The sequence below is a fragment of the Ananas comosus genome, linkage group 3, assembly GCF_001540865.1.
Source record: "Ananas comosus cultivar F153 linkage group 3, ASM154086v1, whole genome shotgun sequence".
In the NCBI taxonomy this organism is placed as follows: Eukaryota; Viridiplantae; Streptophyta; class Magnoliopsida; order Poales; family Bromeliaceae; genus Ananas; species Ananas comosus.
In genome coordinates this window covers 1,672,695-1,695,315 of record NC_033623.1, presented here as the reverse complement: position 1 = coordinate 1,695,315, position 22,621 = coordinate 1,672,695, and the positions used below count along the sequence as shown (strand labels likewise).

The 22,621-nt window shown below is 34.8% G+C and overlaps 3 protein-coding genes across 9 annotated transcripts; all 3 read right to left on the bottom strand.

Moving 5' to 3' along the window:
- LOC109707244 lies at positions 5,482 to 7,971 on the bottom strand. The gene is made up of 2 exons (XM_020228387.1): positions 7,156 to 7,971; positions 5,482 to 5,850 (listed from the first exon to the last, which is right to left on the bottom strand). Exons 1-2 carry the CDS (start codon positions 7,410 to 7,412, stop codon positions 5,793 to 5,795), a joined length of 315 nt encoding a protein of 104 aa, XP_020083976.1. The 5' UTR covers positions 7,413 to 7,971; the 3' UTR covers positions 5,482 to 5,792.
- LOC109707497 (actin-related protein 2/3 complex subunit 2B) lies at positions 9,097 to 13,543 on the bottom strand. 2 transcript variants are annotated; one of them, XM_020228795.1, is made up of 11 exons: positions 12,734 to 13,543; positions 12,499 to 12,606; positions 11,893 to 11,959; positions 11,488 to 11,695; positions 11,103 to 11,269; positions 10,806 to 10,905; positions 10,607 to 10,711; positions 10,420 to 10,511; positions 10,284 to 10,340; positions 9,944 to 9,995; positions 9,097 to 9,441 (listed from the first exon to the last, which is right to left on the bottom strand). In XM_020228795.1, the coding sequence occupies exons 1-11, from the start codon at positions 12,793 to 12,795 to the stop codon at positions 9,248 to 9,250; spliced, it is 1,212 nt and encodes a 403-aa protein (XP_020084384.1). In that variant the 5' UTR covers positions 12,796 to 13,543; the 3' UTR covers positions 9,097 to 9,247. The 2 variants fall into 2 exon arrangements, with proteins under 2 accessions (XP_020084384.1, XP_020084383.1); XM_020228794.1 differs by having other exon boundaries at positions 10,607 to 10,739; positions 10,828 to 10,905; positions 12,734 to 13,490.
- On the bottom strand, positions 12,549 to 21,499 carry LOC109707495 (protein NPGR2-like). 6 transcript variants are annotated; one of them, XM_020228791.1, is made up of 7 exons: positions 21,210 to 21,496; positions 20,336 to 20,658; positions 19,973 to 20,222; positions 18,474 to 19,690; positions 18,111 to 18,261; positions 16,962 to 17,294; positions 12,549 to 12,673 (listed from the first exon to the last, which is right to left on the bottom strand). In XM_020228791.1, the coding sequence occupies exons 2-6, from the start codon at positions 20,570 to 20,572 to the stop codon at positions 16,978 to 16,980; spliced, it is 2,172 nt and encodes a 723-aa protein (XP_020084380.1). In that variant the 5' UTR covers positions 20,573 to 20,658; positions 21,210 to 21,496; the 3' UTR covers positions 12,549 to 12,673; positions 16,962 to 16,977. The 6 variants fall into 6 exon arrangements, with proteins under 6 accessions (XP_020084380.1, XP_020084377.1, XP_020084376.1 ...); XM_020228788.1 differs by lacking the exon at positions 12,549 to 12,673 and adding an exon at positions 15,895 to 16,204; XM_020228787.1 differs by lacking the exon at positions 12,549 to 12,673 and having other exon boundaries at positions 16,573 to 17,294.

The following is a 22,621-nucleotide window of genomic DNA, read 5'->3' as shown; positions in this document are numbered from 1 at the left end:
TCACATGCCTTATAATTTGAGAACCGGGAGCATCATTTATCCTGGTTGATTTGTGCAGCAAAGTAAAGATTCTACAAGACTAAAAATCTCTTACCTTCATCACTTATCTGATCTGCATTGTAATTCCAAATCAGTTTTACTAGTGGTAGCATAATTTATTATTTTCGCATTTATGTAGATGGACCTTCAAATTTATTTTCATATTTTGTAAGTACGTTCTTAGCCCGCGCTTGATTCTTTCTAATATGATTGCTTGTTATTGATTTATGTAAGCTTTTTTTTTTTCTAACCAAAATATTTGTTTCAGAAATTAGTAAGAACGATCTATTTCTGAACCCAACATATGGACAGTAATAGACACATCTTTCTGAATCTATAAATACATAAACCTCTGTATAGATTACTATATAATTTCGAAATTTTAAATTGGCCAATAATTCATGAAATTAATAGTCTAACTAATATAAAGAAGTATAATATGATCACCTTAAAAATTAATTGGATTACTGCCCAAAATATTTAAGCCTACTTATTAATATTAAATCTTTAACCCTTATATTTTCATACAAAATTTTTTTCTCATCTAGTGTGGGACTATTAGAGTATCACACTATTTCTCATACTACTACGCGGAACGCCATGAGTAAGATTAGGTGTGGATCTTTGCTTATGTGTTTGAAAATTGGTATGTGATTAAGCCCCTGAGTAAGCCTCCTTTATTAGCACTGTACGGATCTTTAGGCGATGCAATGGCTAAAAAATTACAAGTACATTAAGCTCCTGTGCTTTTAAGCTCCTGTGCTTTTAAAAGCACAAGAGCTCAACTCCAAACTATATACACTAAGAATTTGGTACTTGTAAGTTTTTCATCGTTACACTGACAATTCCTAGCGCAAGTGGCAAAGGGCTTGGTGGTTGGTATCCGAGATCTCAAGTTCGAATACTAGTTGATTCATATTTCCAGCTAAGTTTACTTCTAAATAAATTAAATGAAGCGGGTAGCGTGTTATCTATCTTTCAAAAAAAAAAAAAGTCTTTAAACTCTAGGAGGACCACTATTGTCCTAACCTAGAGCTCAATTACACACACGCGCGCGCGCGCGCGCACACACACACATATACATATAATTATGTTGAAATGCTTTTGATAGTACAAAGTTATTGGTACTATTAGATTTTTGACCCTTGAATGAAGAAATGTGCAATTAGGATACTAGTGGCCCCCTAAGATTGAGTGTGCAGTTAGGATGATAGTGGTCTCCTAAGATTGAGTGTGTGATTGGTTGAATAGTATGATTTAACAGATAGAAATGGTCAAAGGATAAATCTAACGGTAAGAAACTTAATAACACCAAGTGCTTGGTACTATTAAAAGCACCACAGCTGGACTATATATATATATATATATATATATATAGTCCGGCTATTATACTCTTATGAGTACGATCGCCCTCGTACTTATAAGTTGTTTTCGATGATAGAGCTTACAAATCGACGATCCATACCGTTAAACATTACCTAGAGCATTTAAAATTTCTAGAAATCAAATTTTATAATTTTTTGACATCCTTTAGCTTACGATCAAAAGCTCACAAAATTGACAATATTTAACGGCCGATATGAAATACTTGGTAGTTTAACGGCGTAAAAGAATTGGAATCGGTTGAATTTTTGATAGAAAATTCTATTCACTACCTAGATAAAGATCAATNATATATATATATATATATATATATATATATATATATATATATATATATATAATTAGGCTACTATACTATCTATAGTACCGGAGATGTTCAAATCAACGATCCATACTGTTAAATATGATTTAGGGTATATAAAGTTTTTAGGAACAAAATTTTAATTTTTTTCGACATCGTTTACTCAGTAAGTAAATCATGTCAAATAAATAATTGAAATTAAACAATCTTTAAAATTTGAGAATAGAACTTTTAAATTCAAGATTAAGGATGTTGATCTTGTCCTAAATAGTTAAAAGTATTTTCTGCCAAAATTTGAATAAATTTAGATTTTCTACACCGTTAAATTACAAACTCGCCATACTAGTAATTGAAAATTGACAATTTTGAAATGATTTGGTCATAAAATAAACTATGTCAAAAAAATATAAAATTTTATTTTTAAAAACTTCAAATATTTTAAATTAGTTTTAACGATATAGATCATTGATTTAAAGTTGAAAATGAGACTATAGTACGGGAGCCTCGCTACAATATATAGCATAGGAGCCTCTCTCTCTCTCTCTCTCTCTCTATATATATATATATAGAGTCCGGCTACTATGCTATTAATAGCACGGAGCACTTGGTGCTACCAAGTTTTCCACCGTTAGATCCACCCCTTTGATCATTTTCACCCGTTAGATCATACTATTCAACCAACCACCTACTCAATCCTAGGGGGCCCACATCATCCTAACCACACATCTCTTAATCCAATGGCCAAAAACTTGGTAGCACCAATGACTTGGTGCTATCAATAGCATAGTAGCCTAGTTCTATATATATATATATATATATATATATAACTAGACTACTATACTATTAATAGCACAAAGTCATTGGTACTATTAGGTTTTGGGTTTTTGGACGAAGAGTTGTGCCATTAAAATGATAGTGGTTCTTTAAGGTTGAGTGAGTGATTAATGGAATAGTATGATTTAATGAATGAAAATGACGGAAGAGATAGATCTAAAGATAAAAAACTTGGTAGCACCATAATGAGAGAGAGAGAGAGAGAGTACGTCTTTTGTGCTTTCGAAAGCACAGAGGATAGCTAGGCTGGTATACTATCGGTAGCACGGAAGCCTCCGTACTTTCAAATTATTTTCAATGATATAGCTTCCAAATCGACGATAAACTCCGTTAGACTTGATCTACACTATTGTAATATTTGAAAACTAAATTTTATAATTTTTCGACATTATTTTGCGTAAACAATGATCAAGGTATATACTACTAATCTAATATTTGATAAATATAGAGAAATTTTCAAATGTTGCGTTTTTTCAATGTGTAATTTTTTATAATATGAGCGTTCTCATAAGTGTTACAAATAATATATCAATAAAATTTTGGTAAATTTTATAAAACTGAAATTTAGAAAATGGTCCATGGTGGACCTACACGACGCAAATAAATTTTCCACTTGGTGCAGATTAAGCCTTCAGAGACATGTACAATAATTTTATAATATTTAAATATAGTAGTAAATTTTAAAAAATTTCACTTTCAGCAAGTAAATTTTTAATCAGTATAAATAATATTTAAAAGTTTAAAATTTTACTTAATACATCTATGATTAAGTTTGTAAGAAGAATGTTATATAGTGGACTTGGTCTATCTAATAATTTTTCTTATACCAAATCTCTTTAAAGGGAGGATTTTTTTTTTTTTTTTTTGAGAGGTAGGTATCATGCTACCCGTTTCGTTTAATATTTCGTATAGAAATAAACATAGCTGAAAATGTGAATCAACTAGGATTCGAACTTGGGATCTCGGATACCAACCACTAAGTTTTTTGCCACTTACGCTAGGGACGGTCAGTAGGAAAAATTGTTAATTATCTCCACCTTCGTATGAGTACTGCTACAAATCCTGCATAATATTGTTTTATTATGTTTGCACTTTCAATGTAAAAAATTTTGGTAATTTCACATATTACATCAAGTGCATTTTATGCATTTGCCAATACATCCTTAGAATATAAGAGCAATATTTTAAATTAGTATTTTGTTGAGGAACAGAGTGGGAATAAGTTCTTGTTTTTCCTTCTGTTCTCAAATACTATTTTCGGTACCTGAGAATAGTAATTCTCCCATTCCTAGAATATTCCTAGAGCAATATTTTAAATTATTACTGGGACAAATTAGTAATTACGCATTTGTTTTGATCGCGTGTCTTATACATAATTTTATTACACTTCAAAATATAAAGAAACCTATTTTTTTCACTTCAAGTTTTTATTATTGAGCAATAGGATTGAGGATAGGATAAGCTTATTTTTAAATTTTTGTTACTCTTTTCACGCATTAGAATTGAAATAATAAATTTATCTGCATTTAATTTAAAGCTTTAAAGCAATATATCTAACACATGCAATTAAAACGACTGTATAATTAGTTATCGATTAACAAAGGTCTATTAAATTATTATTAATTTATCATTATTGATGCTTCTATCTTAATATTACTAATTAGTCTTAAAATTTGAAAGTAAAGCTAACAATGAATAACAACTTAAAAATAATATACAGATTTGCTACATATCAATTTAAACTAAAAATTTATATTATATATTATATTAATAATTTATGTCCAACCTATATCGAGTCAAACACGAGCGAACAAGGATCAACCTGTTTATATCTCGAGATGAAAAAATTAGTTTATGATTAGCTCATTTACTAAACAAAGAAACCCGAATCGAACCGATTTCGAGTCAAAGACGAGCCGACATGAACAGAGAACCCTAAATAGTAGTAATAAAAAGGCTCAGTAGGTACAAAGTCAAGTTGTATATGTAGCGACAAAAGTACAGTAAATGATGAGGAGTAGGTGAGTAGCTTTAACTCCATTAAGTTACGGAACAAAATTTCTTTTTGTACTAGAATGGGATTCACTTGATTACTATTAACTACACTGCATCCACATTAAAGAGAATATAAATGAACAAGAACAAGTAAATTGAATAGTGTGTACCTTTCTCTCAGAATCTCCTGCACATCCAACATCCCAAACATGGAACATACTCAAGAAAAGTGATATGCAAATATTCATATATATTTAGAATTTGGTCGATTTTAAATTGATTGACAAAGATGAATTTTGGTATATTTGTCTATCAATAACAATCAGGATCTGGCGGCAGTACTATCACCCACATTTCTCCACATCGGATAATATGAGAGAATGTGAGAAATATATATGCGATTGGTATACTAAAAATAATAACGGAAGTGTTGCTCGGTGATATATGTAATGCGTCTAAACAGGAAAAGTATGTAAGGGCTATATATATAATTGATTTAAGCACTTTAGACCAGTGGTTTAGGGTAGTTATAACCTAATGTGCCGAACATAAACTAACCAACAGATGAGGTAGGGTTTTTTTGGGCTAACTCACATGGCACAATAGAATTTGTTTACTGTTTAGAGTATATTCTTTGCAGAATAATTGCTCCAAAGATCTTTTTCTATGTCGGGATCACGCTCGGGTTGCATGAAATTTGGAAGGGGTTAGGTCAAGTCGGGCCAAGTCACAACTGGCATGGTTCATTACAAAAAATGTTACTCCGTGCCAAATAAATTCGGAAAGGGGTTTATAATCTACCGAGTTTTTCTGTTTTATAGAGGACCTTAACCTAAAAATTTCGATAAATAATGCGACTAAAACAAATGTTCATACCAACTCTTGCTAACAACTAGAGATAAAACAATAGCAAGTGCAGCAAAACCTGAGATCCGGAAATATATTTTTCATGAAAAGAATAAATATAGAATTTGTACAGCAGCCGTAATTCGAATTTCTCTTTTACCACCTTTTTCCTCTGCTGAACACTTGTACTCTCAATGATCTGCGAACATTTCTGCAAACATCCTCATCAACTCTCTCGAGCACTAATTGTTCGCTCATAAGATGTTAATAATGATAACTAAAAAGATTGCTACGAAGAAAACTTGGGGCATTTTCGCATACAGCAACTCCAAACAGGATGTGTGTTTCAGTAGTTACTTGCATTCATAGTAAGAGGAACAAATATAGTGTGATCTTACATCATGGAGCATATGCACGAGTCGAGATAATCGTCATCTGAATCACTCGAATCACTGTAAAGTTAAAAGCAGGAAAAGGATCAGAAAACATACTATCATGTAGATGTTAATTCTACGAAATCAAGAATCGCGCTGATTATTTGAATCGGACTTTAAATGATTTCATGGGAACAATTGAAGTATCTATACATCCAGAAACAGAAACCAGCATAGTTTGATCCTCTAGATTAAAAACTAAATCACCAATCTATGGAACCAAATCAACCAACATATTATTCATGCAACAAACAACAGTAGCATTGATATAATATTTGGAAACTCGGCTCGATTTTGCTTTTAACCTCGAATTTTCATTGTAACAATTTAGTCCTTCGAGATTCAATTCAATGATTCAATCCCTCCATATCAATCCCTGCGTCAATCGTGTCCTCGATTTTAGCCTCAACGTCAGTTTCGTCTTTGAAGTGTCGATTCTAACAAGTCTAATGATAGCGCAAACATATGATCGCATCTCACGAATGGTAAACTAACTGTTATGCATAACGAACTTCGCAGACTAAACTGTTACGATTGAAACTGCATATACGAAATTGAGAAATAAATTCACAATCAACTCATCACATTTTTCAACAGTCAACTAACCGGCAGACTAACTATTATGCAGAATGAACTTTGCTGACAAAATTATTACAATTGAAACTGCAGACATGAAAATGAGGAATGAATTCACAATCAACTTATCGCATTCTTCGATGGCAAACTAACCGGCAGACTAGCTATTATGCAGAACGAACTTCGCAGTCTAATTTGTTACAATTGAAACTGCAGAGATGAAATTGATGAATAAATTCACGAGCAACTCATTGCATTTTTCAATGGCAGACTAACCGGCAGACTAACTGTTATGCAGAACGAACTTCGCAGACAAAATTATTGCGATTGAAACTGCAGATATGAAATTCAGGAATAAATTCACAATCAACTAATCGCATTTTTCAATGGCAGACTAACCGGCAGACTAGCTATTATGCAGAACGAACTCCGCAGTGTAATTTGTTACGATTGAAACTGCATATATGAAATTGATGAATAAATTCACAATCAACTCAACGTATTTTTCAATGGCAGACTAACTGTTATGCAGAACGAACTTCGCACACAAAATTATTGCGATTGAAACTGCAGATATGAAATTGATGAATAAATTCAGAATCAACTCATCGCATTTTTCAATGGCAGACTAACTGTTATGTAGAACGAACTTTGCATGCTAAATTGTTCCGATTGAAACTGCAGATATGAGATCGAGGAATAACTACACAATCAACTCAAACTATAGTAAGAGTTCGCGATTTGAACCTCGGCTGGTACTCTAACACTTCGACGAGTTTCTTCCCCTTCCTATCATTCCACTGCACCTTCCGCCGCGACCCCCCCTTCCGAAACTTGCGCGCCGTCCCCCCCTTCTCCGCCCCCCGCGGCGGCAAAAGAGACCTCCTCACACTCTCCTCCTCTTCTCTCCTGTTCACTCCAACAACAACAGGGCCCAACACAATTGGACTACACTTGTTGTTGCTCCCATTGCGACAGTTATGCTTCGCGCCCCGCGAATCCATGGAATTCGCAAAGAGGATGGTATCAATGGTGTAAATTTTTCTATAACCCTAATGCGGAAAAGAAAGATAAAATCGAACTAGAACGGAACCGAATTTGGATGCGAATCATGAAAATGCAACAATTAGGGATTGTGGAAGCAAAAATACATGGAATTGGATGGAAATTCTCAACCCAAATAAGAAACCAACGAAACTGGTTTGATCTTTGATCTAAGAAACATCAAAAAAAATACATTAAAAATGGGGAAAAAAAAAAGAAAAAATAAAAAAGCCCAATCTTTGGGTGTGAATCATGAAAAAGTAAAACCCCAAAAAAGGAGAAATTTGAGGAAATTCTCAACCCAGACGCAAAGAAACGTGAAAAGGATCAGAACCCAACAAAATTGTTTCGATCTTGATCTAATAAACACCAATAAAACGTTTCACAAAATGATTATACCAAAAAAAAGGCGAATTTGGGTATGAAGAAGCCAAAAAAAAATTTTGAAATTGGGATAAAAAAAAAACAATTAATGAGATTTAAATGAGAATTAAAAAAGAGAGAGAGAGAGAGAGAGAGAGAGAGAGAGAGAGTGGAAGAGAGAAGAGAACGCGGGTAACGGCAACCTCCGCAGAAACCGTACGGAAATAGTGACAAATTATTGGAATTAATAAAATTAAAAATTAAAAATTAAAAAATTTCCCTGCGCCTCGTGTAAGCATGAATCTCGTACACCTCACTTGATGTTTTATGATCCACTAAGAGTAGGGGTGAAAACGGGTTTGGATCCAGAGGCAAGAGGGTCGCCCACCTCCCGACCCGTATTCTTGGCGGGTCGGGTCGAATTCACAACGAATTAATTTACTTTTGTCCTCACTAACCGCTCCATTTAAGGCGGGACGGTTTAGATCGGAACGAGAATAAATTTTTGACGGATCAGACCGTTGGATTATTTTTCTTTGTTTCTTTACGGGGCAAATCTGGACAGGAGCTCCACCATCCGGATCCATTTGTGAAATATTCAAGTAGTTGTCGGGTTAGATCCCTGTAGCGGGCGGGTTCGGGTTAAAAGATAAATTAAAATCAAAATCAAAATTAACTAATTTAATTTGAAAAAAGTCTAAAATAAAATCCAAGTAATAGTGTAGAAAACCTAACCGACCCAAACCAAAAATTTCGGAATTGTTTCTCTTTGGTTTATCTCTAAAAATACACGGTTCGGTCTTTTCAATTTGGGTTTGATTTGTAAATCTTTCAATTCAAAACAATTTTTTGGTTTGAAAAATGTTTTAAACCAAATTCAAACTATTTACAACCAAAACCAAACTAAACCGAACCAAACTTGTCGACCATGTTTAGTTTTAGAGACAGTAATACAGAAGACTCACTAATAATAATAATAACTAGTTGGGTCTAAAATACTTAAATCCGATTATTATTACTAAAATTCGTGATCTCGTATATTTTCAAATTATAAACATTTTTTCTTTCGATATAGGACTATCGAGATATTACAATTCTCTTTAGAATTTTAAAAATATTATTATGTTTTGTTTATTTGATGTATTAACATTAGGCTTCGAAAAAAACTCTCGATGTCTCATTATATTATTTTTTATTGTAACTCCATACAACATTTCTAAAGTTCGTGTATTAATCAATCAAAAATCTTTGTATTATAAATAAATGCTAGCATATCAACAATATATAAACACAATATTATCTCATTTTATGTTTATTTATTACTGTACTTAATTTGATCCAGCATGCGACTCAATAGAATTGATTGGTACAAATCAAAACGTAGAATAATTTTTCGAAATTAAATACAAGAAATTGAGAAATTTATATCAATTTAATCTAATTTGGAGCATTTTTTTGATGCTGAGATTCTGGGGACTCGGAACCAGTTTCGACGGAGGCGATCGAAGCCCTTTATTTTGATCCGCGATCTGAGCCGTTTGATTTGATCGGTGAAAACGCTGCACCCCTTCTTCAGCTTCTTCAGCTTCAAGAAACCCATCATCAATTTTCTCCCCTTCTTGCGACCTGCTCCATATTTTTAGCTAATAAAAGTTGTGCGTAGTGTAAATGATTAAAACATTACTATTTACCAATTTAAATTTTTCTATAAGATCAAAGGTTCTGAGTTTGATTCCCACATCTATTCACTCGGTCTACGTAACATAGTTTATATAATATCCATCATGCACGTGAGCAGAAGTGTTAAGACTAATTCTGAACGGTTTCCGCTATTTCAAATAAATAAAGTAGAATATACTCAAAAGTGTCGCAAATTGATAAATGAACAACTTCTCTGAGAAAATCAGTCGTTCATATGGTATCAGAGAAGAAAATCTAGAGTTTGAATATTTTCAAACTCATTTATTTCTGATCTACGTGTTGTGCTCGTTCTTATAGTTCGCCCACTACGCGAGAGGAAGTGCTGAGAATAATTGGTTAAAGCAAAACATTAACTTAATTCCACAAGATGGCAAAGATGCCCTTCTTGTACCATAGTCTAGAGTACAATACTAGTTTGGTTACTTACTTTGGAGTTTCTTGTTGCTCACATATCCTTTTATCCTTGCTTGTTGAATGACCTGCACTTAGCAACAGTTAATATGCAATATGATGCAGTGTATGAACATTACCAGGATGATTTAACATACCAATCCATGCGAACTGATCATCGGATTATTCCGGTATGTTAAATCGCGAGAAATGCAGTAAATTTCGATAACTAGTACCAAACACATTTAGAAGCATGCGTTGACATTCTCATTTGTTTGAGTTAATTGTTGCATGGAGTTTTCACTACATCTAAACAAATATATTCTGAATGTAGTGTGTAAAAGTAAATTTACATTCCAATCGCGAAAAGTTTGTACCTCGGCCAAAGTCTCGAGGCGCTGCCTCATCCTTCTTTGCACGAATCCTCTGGTGCACTGGGTACGAAGTTTAGCCGCTTCAGACGATAACAAACGAATTCATGTTAACGAAGGTTCGTCAGATACGAATGCCCACCTTTACATGATATTTCACATATCCAATGAAGTTCAGCAGAATCCATGCAGTTTGGTCTCCTTTTGTCCCTTCGACATGGTACGGAAAGACATCTGCAATGTAGCAAAATAGCAATTTTTTGTCCTGTTTTGCGAGAAGACTAGCCGGTTCTTAACTATTCTATAGCTTTGTAACAAAATGCACGTACCGACGGACACAAATCCTCCATTTGTAGTTAGGTATTCGAAATTTTCTCCTCGCAGCTCCGCAGGGGGAATCGGTGACCACGTGCAACGCGGTGCTTTTGAGAAAGCTGTCGAGTTGCCCAACTCGGTTAGTTCCTGTGATCCAGTTATTCTACGTTGAGAATCGCGAATATATCTATACAATGATCTAACTCAGTTTACCGTGTCGTGGTGGAGGTGATACCTGGAAAAATGATGTTGCGAGAACCACATCGGAGTTATCCTTGAAACACATGGGAAAGATTGCGGTTATCTTTTCTGGCTACATTTGGAAGAATATTTCACACCGTTAAGCTCGTAGAAAGCAAAGAAAATTTTATTCTGCTATCTAAAGAGATATAAACTTTAATACACACGCTTTTTTTTGAGTTTTGCAGAAGTCAACTTCTTATCTTTGCAATTGTACAAAGCTATGTAGTTACATCGACGTAATTCAAAAAAGATGGGCCTGAGGCATACCGCTCTGCTGACAAAGAAGGGCTCCTGCGGGTGATACACAAGCTTGAAAGGCTTACAAGTCGCATGAACTCTTTCTTTTGAACCAAGATTCCACAAAATATCTTTCAATTGCGAGCTCAAGATAACCGCCTGCAACGAGGAGACGTCGTTGATAGCCTTGGCACGATCTAATGTAATAATCTACTGATTAGCATCTCTTCAGAATAAGAAAACAATTATCAAAGTTAACAGAACTTTGACAGATACTAAGCAGTTAAGACAAGGCCAAAAATCTATATGCAATACGAGATATTTTTCCTTTTCTCATTTGAAAATTCACCATTTCGAGCAGTGTCAGAACAAGCTAGTTGATTCTAATCCATGAGGGAAGTGAAAATAATCATACCTTTGACTCGAGGGAGTCGAGCAAAGTTGAGTTTTAGAGTAAGTAGAAAGCCTTCTCTCGGAGGTTCGATAACTTCTGCAAAATTCGAGTATTTTCTTCTGATATCCTGTAATGTGCAATCAGGTAGACCATTGGAGTATGAAGCATCCGCCGAAAGTGGCGGTGTTAATACTGACAGGCGTATATCTTCAGGATCCGATGGCGAAACCTGCAAGAAGCTACTGGAAATGTAAATTCTACAAGGATGTAAGTCCACATTCGGACAATTAATTTTCATTTTTGTTTTTGTTTACCAAGATATAGCTGTTCTATGTTAATATAAATATCGGTATTGGTTTAGTCGCACTCCGAATACTCGAGTTTGGAACTACATAGAAAGTGAACAAGCAGAGACATATGCAATACCTGAATATGGTATCGAATCAATCCAAATTCATAGAAGCTGTGGTCGATAGTTGTTTGCTTTTCCGCTCTGTCGAAAGGGAAAAATACAGTATATTGAGTACAGTAGCAAGAAGCAATTTTTCATTCTACCAATGCATGAATAGATTAATTGTGGAGCCTCGAATTTGTAGGAAAAAGGGTTAGATAAATTTGGAAAGCATACAATGAACATGTGGAGTTATATGCTTTTGTTTTGTGTGCAGGAAATTAGTAATCATATTTTTCATAATGAAAAACAAAATATATTGAAAAGAAAACTATATATCCGTTGTACTGTATACTTCACAAATCGCCCTTATTTTGTAGAATCCGCGAAGTATCCACATTTGTCGTCTCGCTATGTTGGTATCCATTTGGTTTTGTTTTACGTTAGATAATTCTCTTAATTTTGTTGAGGCATAGTGATTTATAATCTGAAACTTCTTCGCTGAAAATATACACCTCATGCTTTTGCTACTTCTCCAATGACACTTAAAAATTTGCTCTGTGAATAAATAGCTTTAATAGAATATAATCATACACTCCCTATGACAAAGAGAAACACAACTAAGTTAGCTGCATATTTACCTCTGCAAATTGTTTAAAATCTCCAGTAATGCTCGCGATTCGCGGTTGAAGTACGCCATTCCTTCGCGACGTTTTCGGACAACAACTCCATGGAGGGTCCTATTTAAACTTGTAAGGATGTAATGGATGGGAGGTCATTGTTACTTCCAGATGCAGGTTCTGCAAATATTTCAAACTGCAGACAAAAAAGAAAGACTGTAGGGTGAGAGGGAGAGAGAGGGGAGAGGGATTTCACCTACTTGATGACAGTCTACAATTTCTGCTCTTTGAAGCAAAGCTCCCTGCTCTCATCATCATTTACTGAGTGCTTTGTCTAAAATGCACTCCACAATGATTTCATCATCTTTGATCATCATAGCATACTCCTGTAGTTTTAGTTCACCTGTTGTTGTTGTTCTACAGCTAGTAGATGCTGATCACTGGGCTGCAACTTTGGGTTCAGCTCATCCTAAATCTTCTTACTCAATCCAACCAATAATATAGGAACAAATGTGGAACTTGGGTTGGTTGAGGTGGGAATTGGAAATTCCCAACTTAACTACAATTAAGCCTAGGTTAAGGTAGATCATAATGGGGGTAATATTATTAGAAAGAAATATCTCAAATTATACCTAGAGCTGCCATTGGTATCCAAAATATTGCTCTTATAGATTACTGATGTGTTAGCATACATGATATAAAGTTTTTTTAATTAGTTCATGCACACCACTGGAATAGGTTGTAGATTTGTCACAAACAATTAATAATTTATAGAGACCATCGGTGGCGGGATCCAAATTTTATTCCTTTTATTTGAATTTGAATTGTGTGAAAAGAAGATTACTTCCATCTTCTTTTTTGCAGAATAAAGTGAAACCTAGCATTCCAAACTACTTTTTAGTGATTTTGTTATGTGGACTAAAACCAATTTTCTTCTTGCATAAAGTGCCTCTGACCCAGCTAGAGTTCCTACAAAAGTATTTAGTAAAATTATTTGAGAAAGCACTACCAGTTTTTCACCAAGGCTCCAATTGGAATTGGTGGGAGATATAGGTACGTGCGGTGAAAAAATATAATAGAAAAATACTCTACTTATTTCCGGATATAATATCATGTCCTACATATCACAATAAATTGATTACGACATATTTTTTGTGGTGTTATCATAAACCAAAAAAGCATATTTCTATATGCTTTTGCTCTAATTTTGGTTTGCCGACTAGTGTTAGATAGACCTCAATACTAAATGGGACATAAATTCCATAATAACTTCTTACTACTGCAGAAGCAAAAGCTTTTAGATAAATCAGGCCAAGCAAGAGATCATATGACCCCAAATATGAGGAAATTACAAAAGTATGAAATCTTTCCTTGTAACGCTCACACCATGTAATCTATATTTACAACGTATTGTGCAAGAACACCTAAAACTGAGAAAACTACATAAGAATATGACATTCCATGTTGCGATAATTCGTTTAAGTTTCACAAATATATAGCAAGCCACATAGAAGACAAATGAATCAAAAACCAAGGACACACATAAAGCTCCGTAAACTCCTACATTATCTCTGGATTTCTTCTTCAAGAGATCACTAGTATATGGAAAAAATACAAACATAAACATGTAAAGGTCATCCAATAAGCCACATAAGAACTCTATATTTTCGTCACAGATACATCAGAAAACTATTATCTGCTACGATTATCTTACAAATTAATGATCATGCAAGAAGATTCATTTCAAACTTTATCTTATCATCGCATCAGGGTTAGTACTCCAAAACCAAATACGAAAACCCAAACTGTTATATCTTGAGTTAAAAGACTGTTTGCAGTAACTATATGTGAATAGAAAATACAAAAGATGAATACCAAAATAAGTCCACTTTCAGCATGCAATTATGCATCTGAAAAGAACAACTGAAATCACCATTCTTCGAGAACCGGCCAAAGGCAGCTAAAGGAACAAGATTAAGCATCCCAACATCTGTACATTTCATTTTGAAGTAGGTCCCTAAACTATTCATTTTCGGCTTATTTCAATTTGAACCCTTCAACTTTGATTTGATTCTTTTGTTTCTACAAATTAACAGCCTTTATGACTTTCTCAATCTGCAACTTAACTTTCTAATACATGACAGAATAGCATGCAAGTCTTTAGATGGAAAATGTTAAGTTCTGATGGAACCTGACAGAACTTTCTTAAATCGAACAACATGTTAGTTGAGGGGTGCAAATTAGGACAAGAAAAGTATTTGGACCTATTTGAAAATGACATACAATTGAAAGGACAATCATTCCCAGCTTGATTATGATGTGCTGCTACATTTCAAATACTCTGGACACATCAAAGTGAACAGAATCTCACTCGCGAATAGATAACAATGGGAACTCAGAAAGAATAAGCTTCTAGAAATCTTCTAAGGAATCTTCTGACAACAACAATTAACATTGTAAAACCACCTGGGGGAAGCTTTTGTTCCGTAACAATGAGCTAGATGGACTATAAGGAGTGAAATAAAGCAAATCTTACATTACTGAGAACTAATACGAAGTGCAAAAGAATCAAAACCTATAAAAAATACACAAACAACTACATCAAATTTCATTTGCAAAATCGAGCATATTACCCATTTTCACCACTCAATCACCAAAGACAACCAACGTAAATACCAACTAGACAAACACCAAAGGGATGTAATCAAATGAATATACGACAAGCCTTGCCGCAACAATTATCATGGCTGCTCCTGCAAGGCATCTAGAAGCATCAGCTTAATAACTATTTAAATGAGTAGCATGGGATTAATCTAACATACAGTAGCAGGAAACTTACTTTTAGGATGGCATGCATGCTTCAGAAACTCTGTGTAAGCCGATCATTACAGTTGCAGAGTTTCTTAGTTCTTACAAAAGAAAAAATGGAAGGGTGCTCCACAGCAAACCATTCACATCTAATTCGATTACAATGCCTCTAGTTTTAGGTAATTCTGATATCCGTATTTATAGTTTATATTATCTCCTCAAGAAACGGATGTATCTTGGCAACCACACCTAAATATCTCAAGACGGTGGTAGTGTTTTACCCATACCGTAAGTCAGAATTACCAAAATATAGTGCAAAGTGAGTTGATTTTGGGGCATATGCAATAAATAGACAACCAACTTGCTGCAGTAAAATTCATTCTAACAAAGGAGGCCTAAATTGATGCAATACAACATAAACAAATAAGATTTAAAATTATGATTTATTAGATAGACAAAGAATGTTCAAAATCCAATAAAATTCATTCCAACAAGCTATTATTCCAACACTCCAATACGTTATTCGAGTTACAGATAATATTTCTCAAAACAGATACTATGATTGTGCGGTGGCGGCCTACTGCTAGGTGAACTAAAAGCTGATAAACATTTAGCAAGCAATGGGGTAAAACCTGCCTGCTTAAGAACTAATTTTCATCATGTTTTACAAATTAACCTGTAAACTTTTGACAACAATTTTCACTTTTGCATATATTTAATTATGTACACAAAACAACACTGTTTGAAATGAATAAAATGTCGACTGAACTAAAGTTGCATCACTCCAAGACACCAGACATATTTAGTTATGTACACAAAACAACACTGTTTGAAATGAATAAAATGTCGACTGAACTAAAGTTGCATCACTCCAAGACAGCAGACGCATCTTTTCTTGCTTACTAAAGAAGACAGTTCCCTGGCAATGTCACCAAAATATAAAAGAAAATTGGTGCAACTTCTTGCGTCATAATTCATATCATAAGGTTTATCAAACTTGAATCATTGATAATTGTTTAATGTACATCTCATACAATACTATGCAAGTATTTCTGCTAGCAACAAACAAGGGAACTTCAAATATAATTTAATTTCCAAGAAGTTAATTTCCAAGAAGTTATTTTCCAAGCAAGAGAATCCTTCACTACATTGATTTCACACAGAGCAATCATGAGATTACTACTTTTGCTTCCTAAAGAAAAAAAGACAAAAAGAGTAATGCATTCTCTGCCGCTAAAATGGAAGATAAATTATCCGATAAGTTGAACATCCTAAAACTGTAAGATGTTAATCCACACTATCTGTGATGTGAAGATAGTAAAATAATTCTACCAATCCCAGTCATAAGTTAATTTCTGTGTAAAACACTTCGCACATCTCAGTTTGTCTTTTTTTTATTTATATTTCACTATTAGAGCTCCCCAACAACCCAAGGACCACAACCTACAACTTGTTTGTCGCTACAAATCATCCTTAAATGAGCTTCATTTTACAAGTTAAACTAGCCATCATTAGTATGGAGATCAACTGGCATTAAAGGAAAAAATGGCTGAAACATTATAAGATGTAACTCCAATTGGAGCTGCAATTTCAAGCCAGCCAGGAAAATAATATTATTTTCCAGAAAATAATATACTGTCAGTTCGTATACAGTGGCTTACAGAGTAATTTCTCACCACTAGATAACAGTAGTCATCTGAAGGGCTCGACTGGTGCAGTGTCTTCGAGAAAAGCAGCAGCCTGAAAACACTCGGCAGCCTCAAGCTCTGATCTGCCACCTTCAGCTTTACAAAGTAGACCTAGATTTAACCAAGCAACATAATTCGTTCTGTCTAGCCGCAGGGCTTCAGTTAAGAAGTTTCTCTCAACAGCTAGTGGTCGGTCACCAAGCTTCTGAAGAACAATCGCTGTGGAAACCAAGCTTGGCACATGTGCAGGTTCTACATCTAATGCTTTCCCGTATGCTTCAAGCGCTTCTTTGTGGAGACCCTTTGCTTCATATAACTGCCCTGAAATGTTAAAACTGCCTTTAAATACATATGGCATAAGGGCTTCAGTGGGGTGGGGAAAGTACTTCCGCTTGTAATGAAGAATTATAACCATAGCAAGGAAATAATTGAATACATTACAATGATGCTGCATTAAGTGTGTGCTAACTATATGAAATATTCTACATGAGTGTTCTGTGTCGATGTCAGCTCCAAAAGATTCACAAAATTTTGTCTTACATCAAATTGTTCAGAGCATTTATATGTCAAATTCGAGCATATAAGAACAATGTGACTGGTCTGAGCATATCTATCAGATGCAGGGAAAATATGCATGTATCCCATCGTGTTCTTTGGAGTCAGGAGGAGACACTGGTAAAACAGAAAAGAAGAGGTGGAGCACCAATGTCACACAGAAAACAAAATATGCCAGTGTTTTCCCAAATTTCCGGTGTCAGAACCAAATCAAGCCACATGACTGAAAATTATAAATACAAAAAAAATCAAAGATTCAAACATAATATTCCTGAAGTTATTGTAATCCAGCATAAAAACTAGAAATTCCAACAATTTTAAGTCCATATGCGTTCAGGTCGGGTTGAGTTCCTACAGTTTCAGCTCAGGTTGATTCAGGCTTTCAGCAGAATGGATTCTTTTACAAAAAAGAATGAAAGTTACAATAGAACTCGGAAAAAAAAAATCTTGACGAGATATTTCACAACAAGAGCCAGGCATTTTCCAATAGATCCTCAAAATGAAGAGTCAAATCAACATTATGAAACCATCAAGAGATGCTAAAAAGGAAACTACTAAACGATACACCAAAACAAAAATAACCTGCTGCATGCCATCTTGAAGCAGAATAAGGACTGGCGGCCTTTAGTTTGGAGAGACAAACTTCCGCATCCCTCCACTGTGACATGCGTAGGTAGACATTAACCAAATCATGCCAAATCTCTACCTCCAACCTTCTATCGCCCTTACCACCCTATCAGCAATGATATGAAATGTAAGAAGAACATACACCTTCACAAAGTGAAAATGCTTTTTTTTTTTTTGGTTAACAATCAAAATCAGTATAGAACTATATACATTTGGCAAAATTAACATGGACACTAGTTTATAATTTAATTCATTTTGCTAACGCTCTATCGAAAAGAACTTCAACATAAATGAAAGTAAAAGCAAAACATTATCAACCTTCAAAAACTGCATTCCTGCACCAAAGCTTTTAATCCTTAGCTGAATAACAGCAAGAAGCTCGGTATATGTTTCAACCGCATTTTTTAGTTCCCCCTGTGCGATCTGAATTTTTGCTTTCGTCCTCAACAGCTCTCCCTGGCTCCATTTTCCAGTCTGATCGAGAGCGGCGTTGATTATAGTCACAGCATCAGCAAACCGTTTCTGTGCACTCAATATTCGCGCCAACAGAACCCATCCCTTGATTTCCGATCCAGCTTCCAATTTCAGAAGCAGCTTTGCATAACGAAATGCTGCATCTAACTTCCGTTGTTCAGCATACTCTAAGCTGAGATTCCATAATATCCTATAGTCGGTTCTTCGCATCGTCTTTTCAGCTTTTTCTAGCGCTTCAAGAGCTTCCGCTTGCCTAGAAACTCTCTCTGTCTCAGAAGCACAAGATTTAGCTTGAGCTGAAAGAGAAATACCCAATAAGCAATTTGCGACACTAACAATTTGATCACAACCTCCCTGCGAATTCGCAAGAGCCCTTCGTGCATAGGAAGCACCTTCTTCTGCATGAGCAAAATTCTCCCCGCAAACTTTGGAAGCTAGCAATAATGCTTTGAGACAGTTAGGGTCTCCTTTTGCACTCAATAGCTTTCTCAGTAGGTTCAAAGCAACTAAGTTATCGTCTTCCTCTAGATAGCACAATGCAAGAGTATAATATCTCTCTTTCCTCTCGAAAACACCGGGCAATAATTCTTCAACCTGGTCGGCAAGAGGCTTTAGCTGCCCAGAAACCGACAATGCGAAACTGAGATGATCGATGACAGATGGGTCCCACTTTACCCTCTTGAGAGCGAATTTCCTCAAGAGAATCATCAAAAGAAGAACAGCTTCTTCCATATTGTTTCTAGGTATAAAAGAACCATCCATTTGACAGCGAAGGTCAGGAGGGCTTGCTTCACAACCACTGTAGAGAAGAAACACAGCAAATTCTTTCTGTAATCTAGCAATGCTCTCAGCATCGAGGTTCCAGTAACCAAGAAGGGCCCTCCGATATGACGTAACCGCTTCTTGTGGAAAACCTGCTAATTTCCATAGCTCGGGGAGCAACTCCACCGCCTTGCATACTGTTTCCTGTAATTTACAGTCAATATCAAAGTTCACAGGCGAGCCTTCAGGTAATGTAGGTTGCATGGTGTCCAATATTATGTTGCATTCTTGAGCAGCTTCTGCAAAAGCAGAGTAGAACTAATTAATACTTGTGAGACATTTTTACAAACTCTTTCTTTCATAAGAAGACATAAAAGTTCATGAACAGCGATGTAAAAGACGAAGCTAGCTTACGATTTCACGATACATGTTTATAAAGCTTGCGAAACAATATTAGAAACCATATATGAACTACACGAGTACAAATTTAAGTCCAAGCCAATAAAAGAATTCGACATAAACAACTAGATGACATTTAGTAAATACACAAGTTCAATTAAAGTGAAGTTGCATTCTCTCACCTTTGAACCTTCCAAGATCCTGCAGTGCTTTTGTTTTAAGATATATAGCTTCGATAAGCAGGCTAACGGCATGCAACGACATTGGCGGTGCATCCCAGGCTGAACGAAACTTGCGGCGGTCTATTTTTTTGGCAATGGCAATCTTCATCTTAGGAGCTATTGCAGAAAAGTCTATTCCATCAAATACTTGTAGCGCAGCCTCTATGTTTCCTCTCTGGTATTCCAGTCTGCCAAGTAAAGCTCTCGCTTCCTGCAAAAGTGTCAAATTCCTGAGTTCCATCGGAGCACTCTAAATTACAATCTACCTAATAAAACATCAAATCATGCCAAAGTAAAAAAGATGAAACGGCGAATGGATCGAACCTCGTAGTTAAGGCAGACACCCTCGCGAAGCGAGGATTCAGCTTCTTCAATATTGCCAGTGTCGAGCCGTTGCTCGCCCTCACCGTTCACAGAGGAGTAACCGCTATCTAGGGAATCCTTTGTGGCCGCAGACTCAGACGAGCGAATCATTTCATCGGCCCTCAGCTGCTCCCCGGAGCACAAGCACTTCATTGTGCTACAGGAAAGCGATCTAACAAAGCTCCTCTCTCCCTTCATCCATTTCTTAACCAGTTAACCTTCATATTGCTCTATTGTAAACATTGAACTTCATAATCGCAGTGATCCGGTAATCAGATACTCATCTGAATCATGAAAAGAGGAGCAATTAAAATGTCTAAGGCATAAATTTCACCTATTTTACAAATTACCAATAAAAAAATTACGAACTGTTACAGCAAACTATAATAAGGAATAGAAAAAGAATTAATAATCTCATGCTTCAACATAAAACTTGAAAAAGGAACAAGAGGAAGAACAAAACCAATATTAAATCCACAGGACATGAGCCGAAAAAAATTAAACAAACAAACAAAGCATTATTCATACAAAATTACAAATTTTGGTTGCCAATTCAACACTAATTCAAGAAACCCAATAGCCCTAACATAAACATATCAAAAGAAACCCTCCACAAGTGGCACGATCATCACCATCGTTGGAACTAGAAACCCTAACCCTAACCCTTAAAAGACCCAGAATCCATATATATAACCATATTTACCACAATCCAAGATCATCCATAGCCACACCCAAATGGTAAAATCTCTCCTCTTCCACTCGAAGGACCAAATTAATGCAGATTCCAACTACAGGGAACATAAATGAGGGCATTAATTCGCCATAAAAGACGTACCTTTTCCACATGGCAATTTCAAATCACACTATTCCACTTCTTGTTTCTCCCCATCCAACCCAACCCCCACGGAGAAAAATCCGATTTTTGGACCCTTTGGTCCCCAAATTCAGGAAAATTTGACCAGAAAACGCAAAAAAGGGGCCCTTTTTCTACGCTCTTTCACCAAATTCTTGGATTTTTACGAAGAAATTGAGAGAAACGACGAGAAATTTTGTTAATTTAGGTTTTCAAAGAGGGAAAATGCGGAGAAAAATGTACGCACGAGTTAGAAATAGTAATTTATTTACAAAATAATAAAAAAAGAAAAAAAAAGCGAAAAAAAAAACAAGAAAAGAATTAGTGTGGGGGCCGCTTGAAAAGTCGGTACATGATATGCGGCTGATCACGTGACACGTGGCGTCCGTGCGTACTTAATTTGAAAAAGTCAAAAGCTGAGGGGGTCCATTATTGGATCTCTTTTTTACTTAAATTAAAAAAAATATTAAATTTACAAATAATTCTATTAAATTAAATAATTTGAAGTAAATATAATAAAAATATTAATTGAAAAAATAGTTAAAAGATCCATTTTGAAATAAGGGTTAATTTCATTCGTACCCTCACAAAGTTATGAAATATCATAAATGCCCTTCGAATTTTTTAAATTTCACAAATGCCCCTCTAAATATAATATTTTTTCATAAATACCCCCACCGTTAATTTTCACTAACTTCCGTCATTTTGACATTTTTTTTAATTTTACTTTAAAATATAAAATTATCATTTTACCCTTAATTTGTTCACTATTTGTTTAAAGGGTTAATTTCATCCGTAGCCCTCTAAATTTCAGAAATATTATAAATACCCCTATAAATTTTGTTATATCATAATCATCTTTCTAAATACATACTTTTTTTCAAAAATACTCTCACCGTATACTCCGTCTCTTCAGGTTATATTAACCTTAGTTAGATGACGATCTAATACTGGTTAAGATTTGAAATTTTTATTTTGTCCATAAGTTGAGAAATTTTTAGAAGGTATTGGATTGATTTTAGTTAGTTACATTTAAAATTTTATTTAACTTAAATTGCTCTGTTAGCTATTACATATTATCTTTTTTTTATTTTAACTTCTACGAAGTAATTAAAATTATTAAATCTGTTGGAATCATCAATGGGTTGATAAAATTTGTAATTTAATTGACAAAAATCAATCCAATTTCAAGGAACAAAATATTAAGAAGACTTTGATCAGAAAAATCAAATTAAGGGGCTGTTTTGTAATGTATAGAAATTTTGTGAGGGTATTGATGAAAATACATTGAAGGGTAAATTCGGTATTTTGAATCTGTTATGCCTAAACACGACGGAATGATAGTTATAAGGGCATATTTGAAAATTTTTATGTTTTTTGAGGGCAAATATGAA

What these genes read in the sequence shown, in the direction of transcription:
- LOC109707495 (XM_020228791.1), bottom strand. Translation starts at nt 20,572, where the DNA reads ATGAAGGGAGAGAGGAGCTTTGTTAGATCGCTTTCCTGTAGCACAATG. An exon ending in GGATCTTGGAAGGTTCAAAG is followed by an intron (nt 19,691 to 19,972) that starts GTGAGAGAATGC and finishes CTGCTTTTGCAG; the next exon opens with AAGCTGCTCAAGAATGCAAC. An exon ending in TTCAAGATGGCATGCAGCAG is followed by an intron (nt 17,295 to 18,110) that starts GTTATTTTTGTT and finishes TTAACATTTCAG; the next exon opens with GGCAGTTATATGAAGCAAAG.
- LOC109707497 (XM_020228794.1), bottom strand. Translation starts at nt 12,795, where the DNA reads ATGATGATGAGAGCAGGGAGCTTTGCTTCAAAGAGCAGAAATTGTAGA. An exon ending in ATTTTAAACAATTTGCAGAG is followed by an intron (nt 11,960 to 12,498) that starts GTAAATATGCAG and finishes CCCTTTCGACAG; the next exon opens with AGCGGAAAAGCAAACAACTA. An exon ending in TCGCAACATCATTTTTCCAG is followed by an intron (nt 10,740 to 10,827) that starts GTATCACCTCCA and finishes ACTGGATCACAG; the next exon opens with GAACTAACCGAGTTGGGCAA.
- LOC109707244 (XM_020228387.1), bottom strand. Translation starts at nt 7,412, where the DNA reads ATGGATTCGCGGGGCGCGAAGCATAACTGTCGCAATGGGAGCAACAAC. An exon ending in GTGTTAGAGTACCAGCCGAG is followed by an intron (nt 5,851 to 7,155) that starts GTTCAAATCGCG and finishes TTAACTTTACAG; the next exon opens with TGATTCGAGTGATTCAGATG.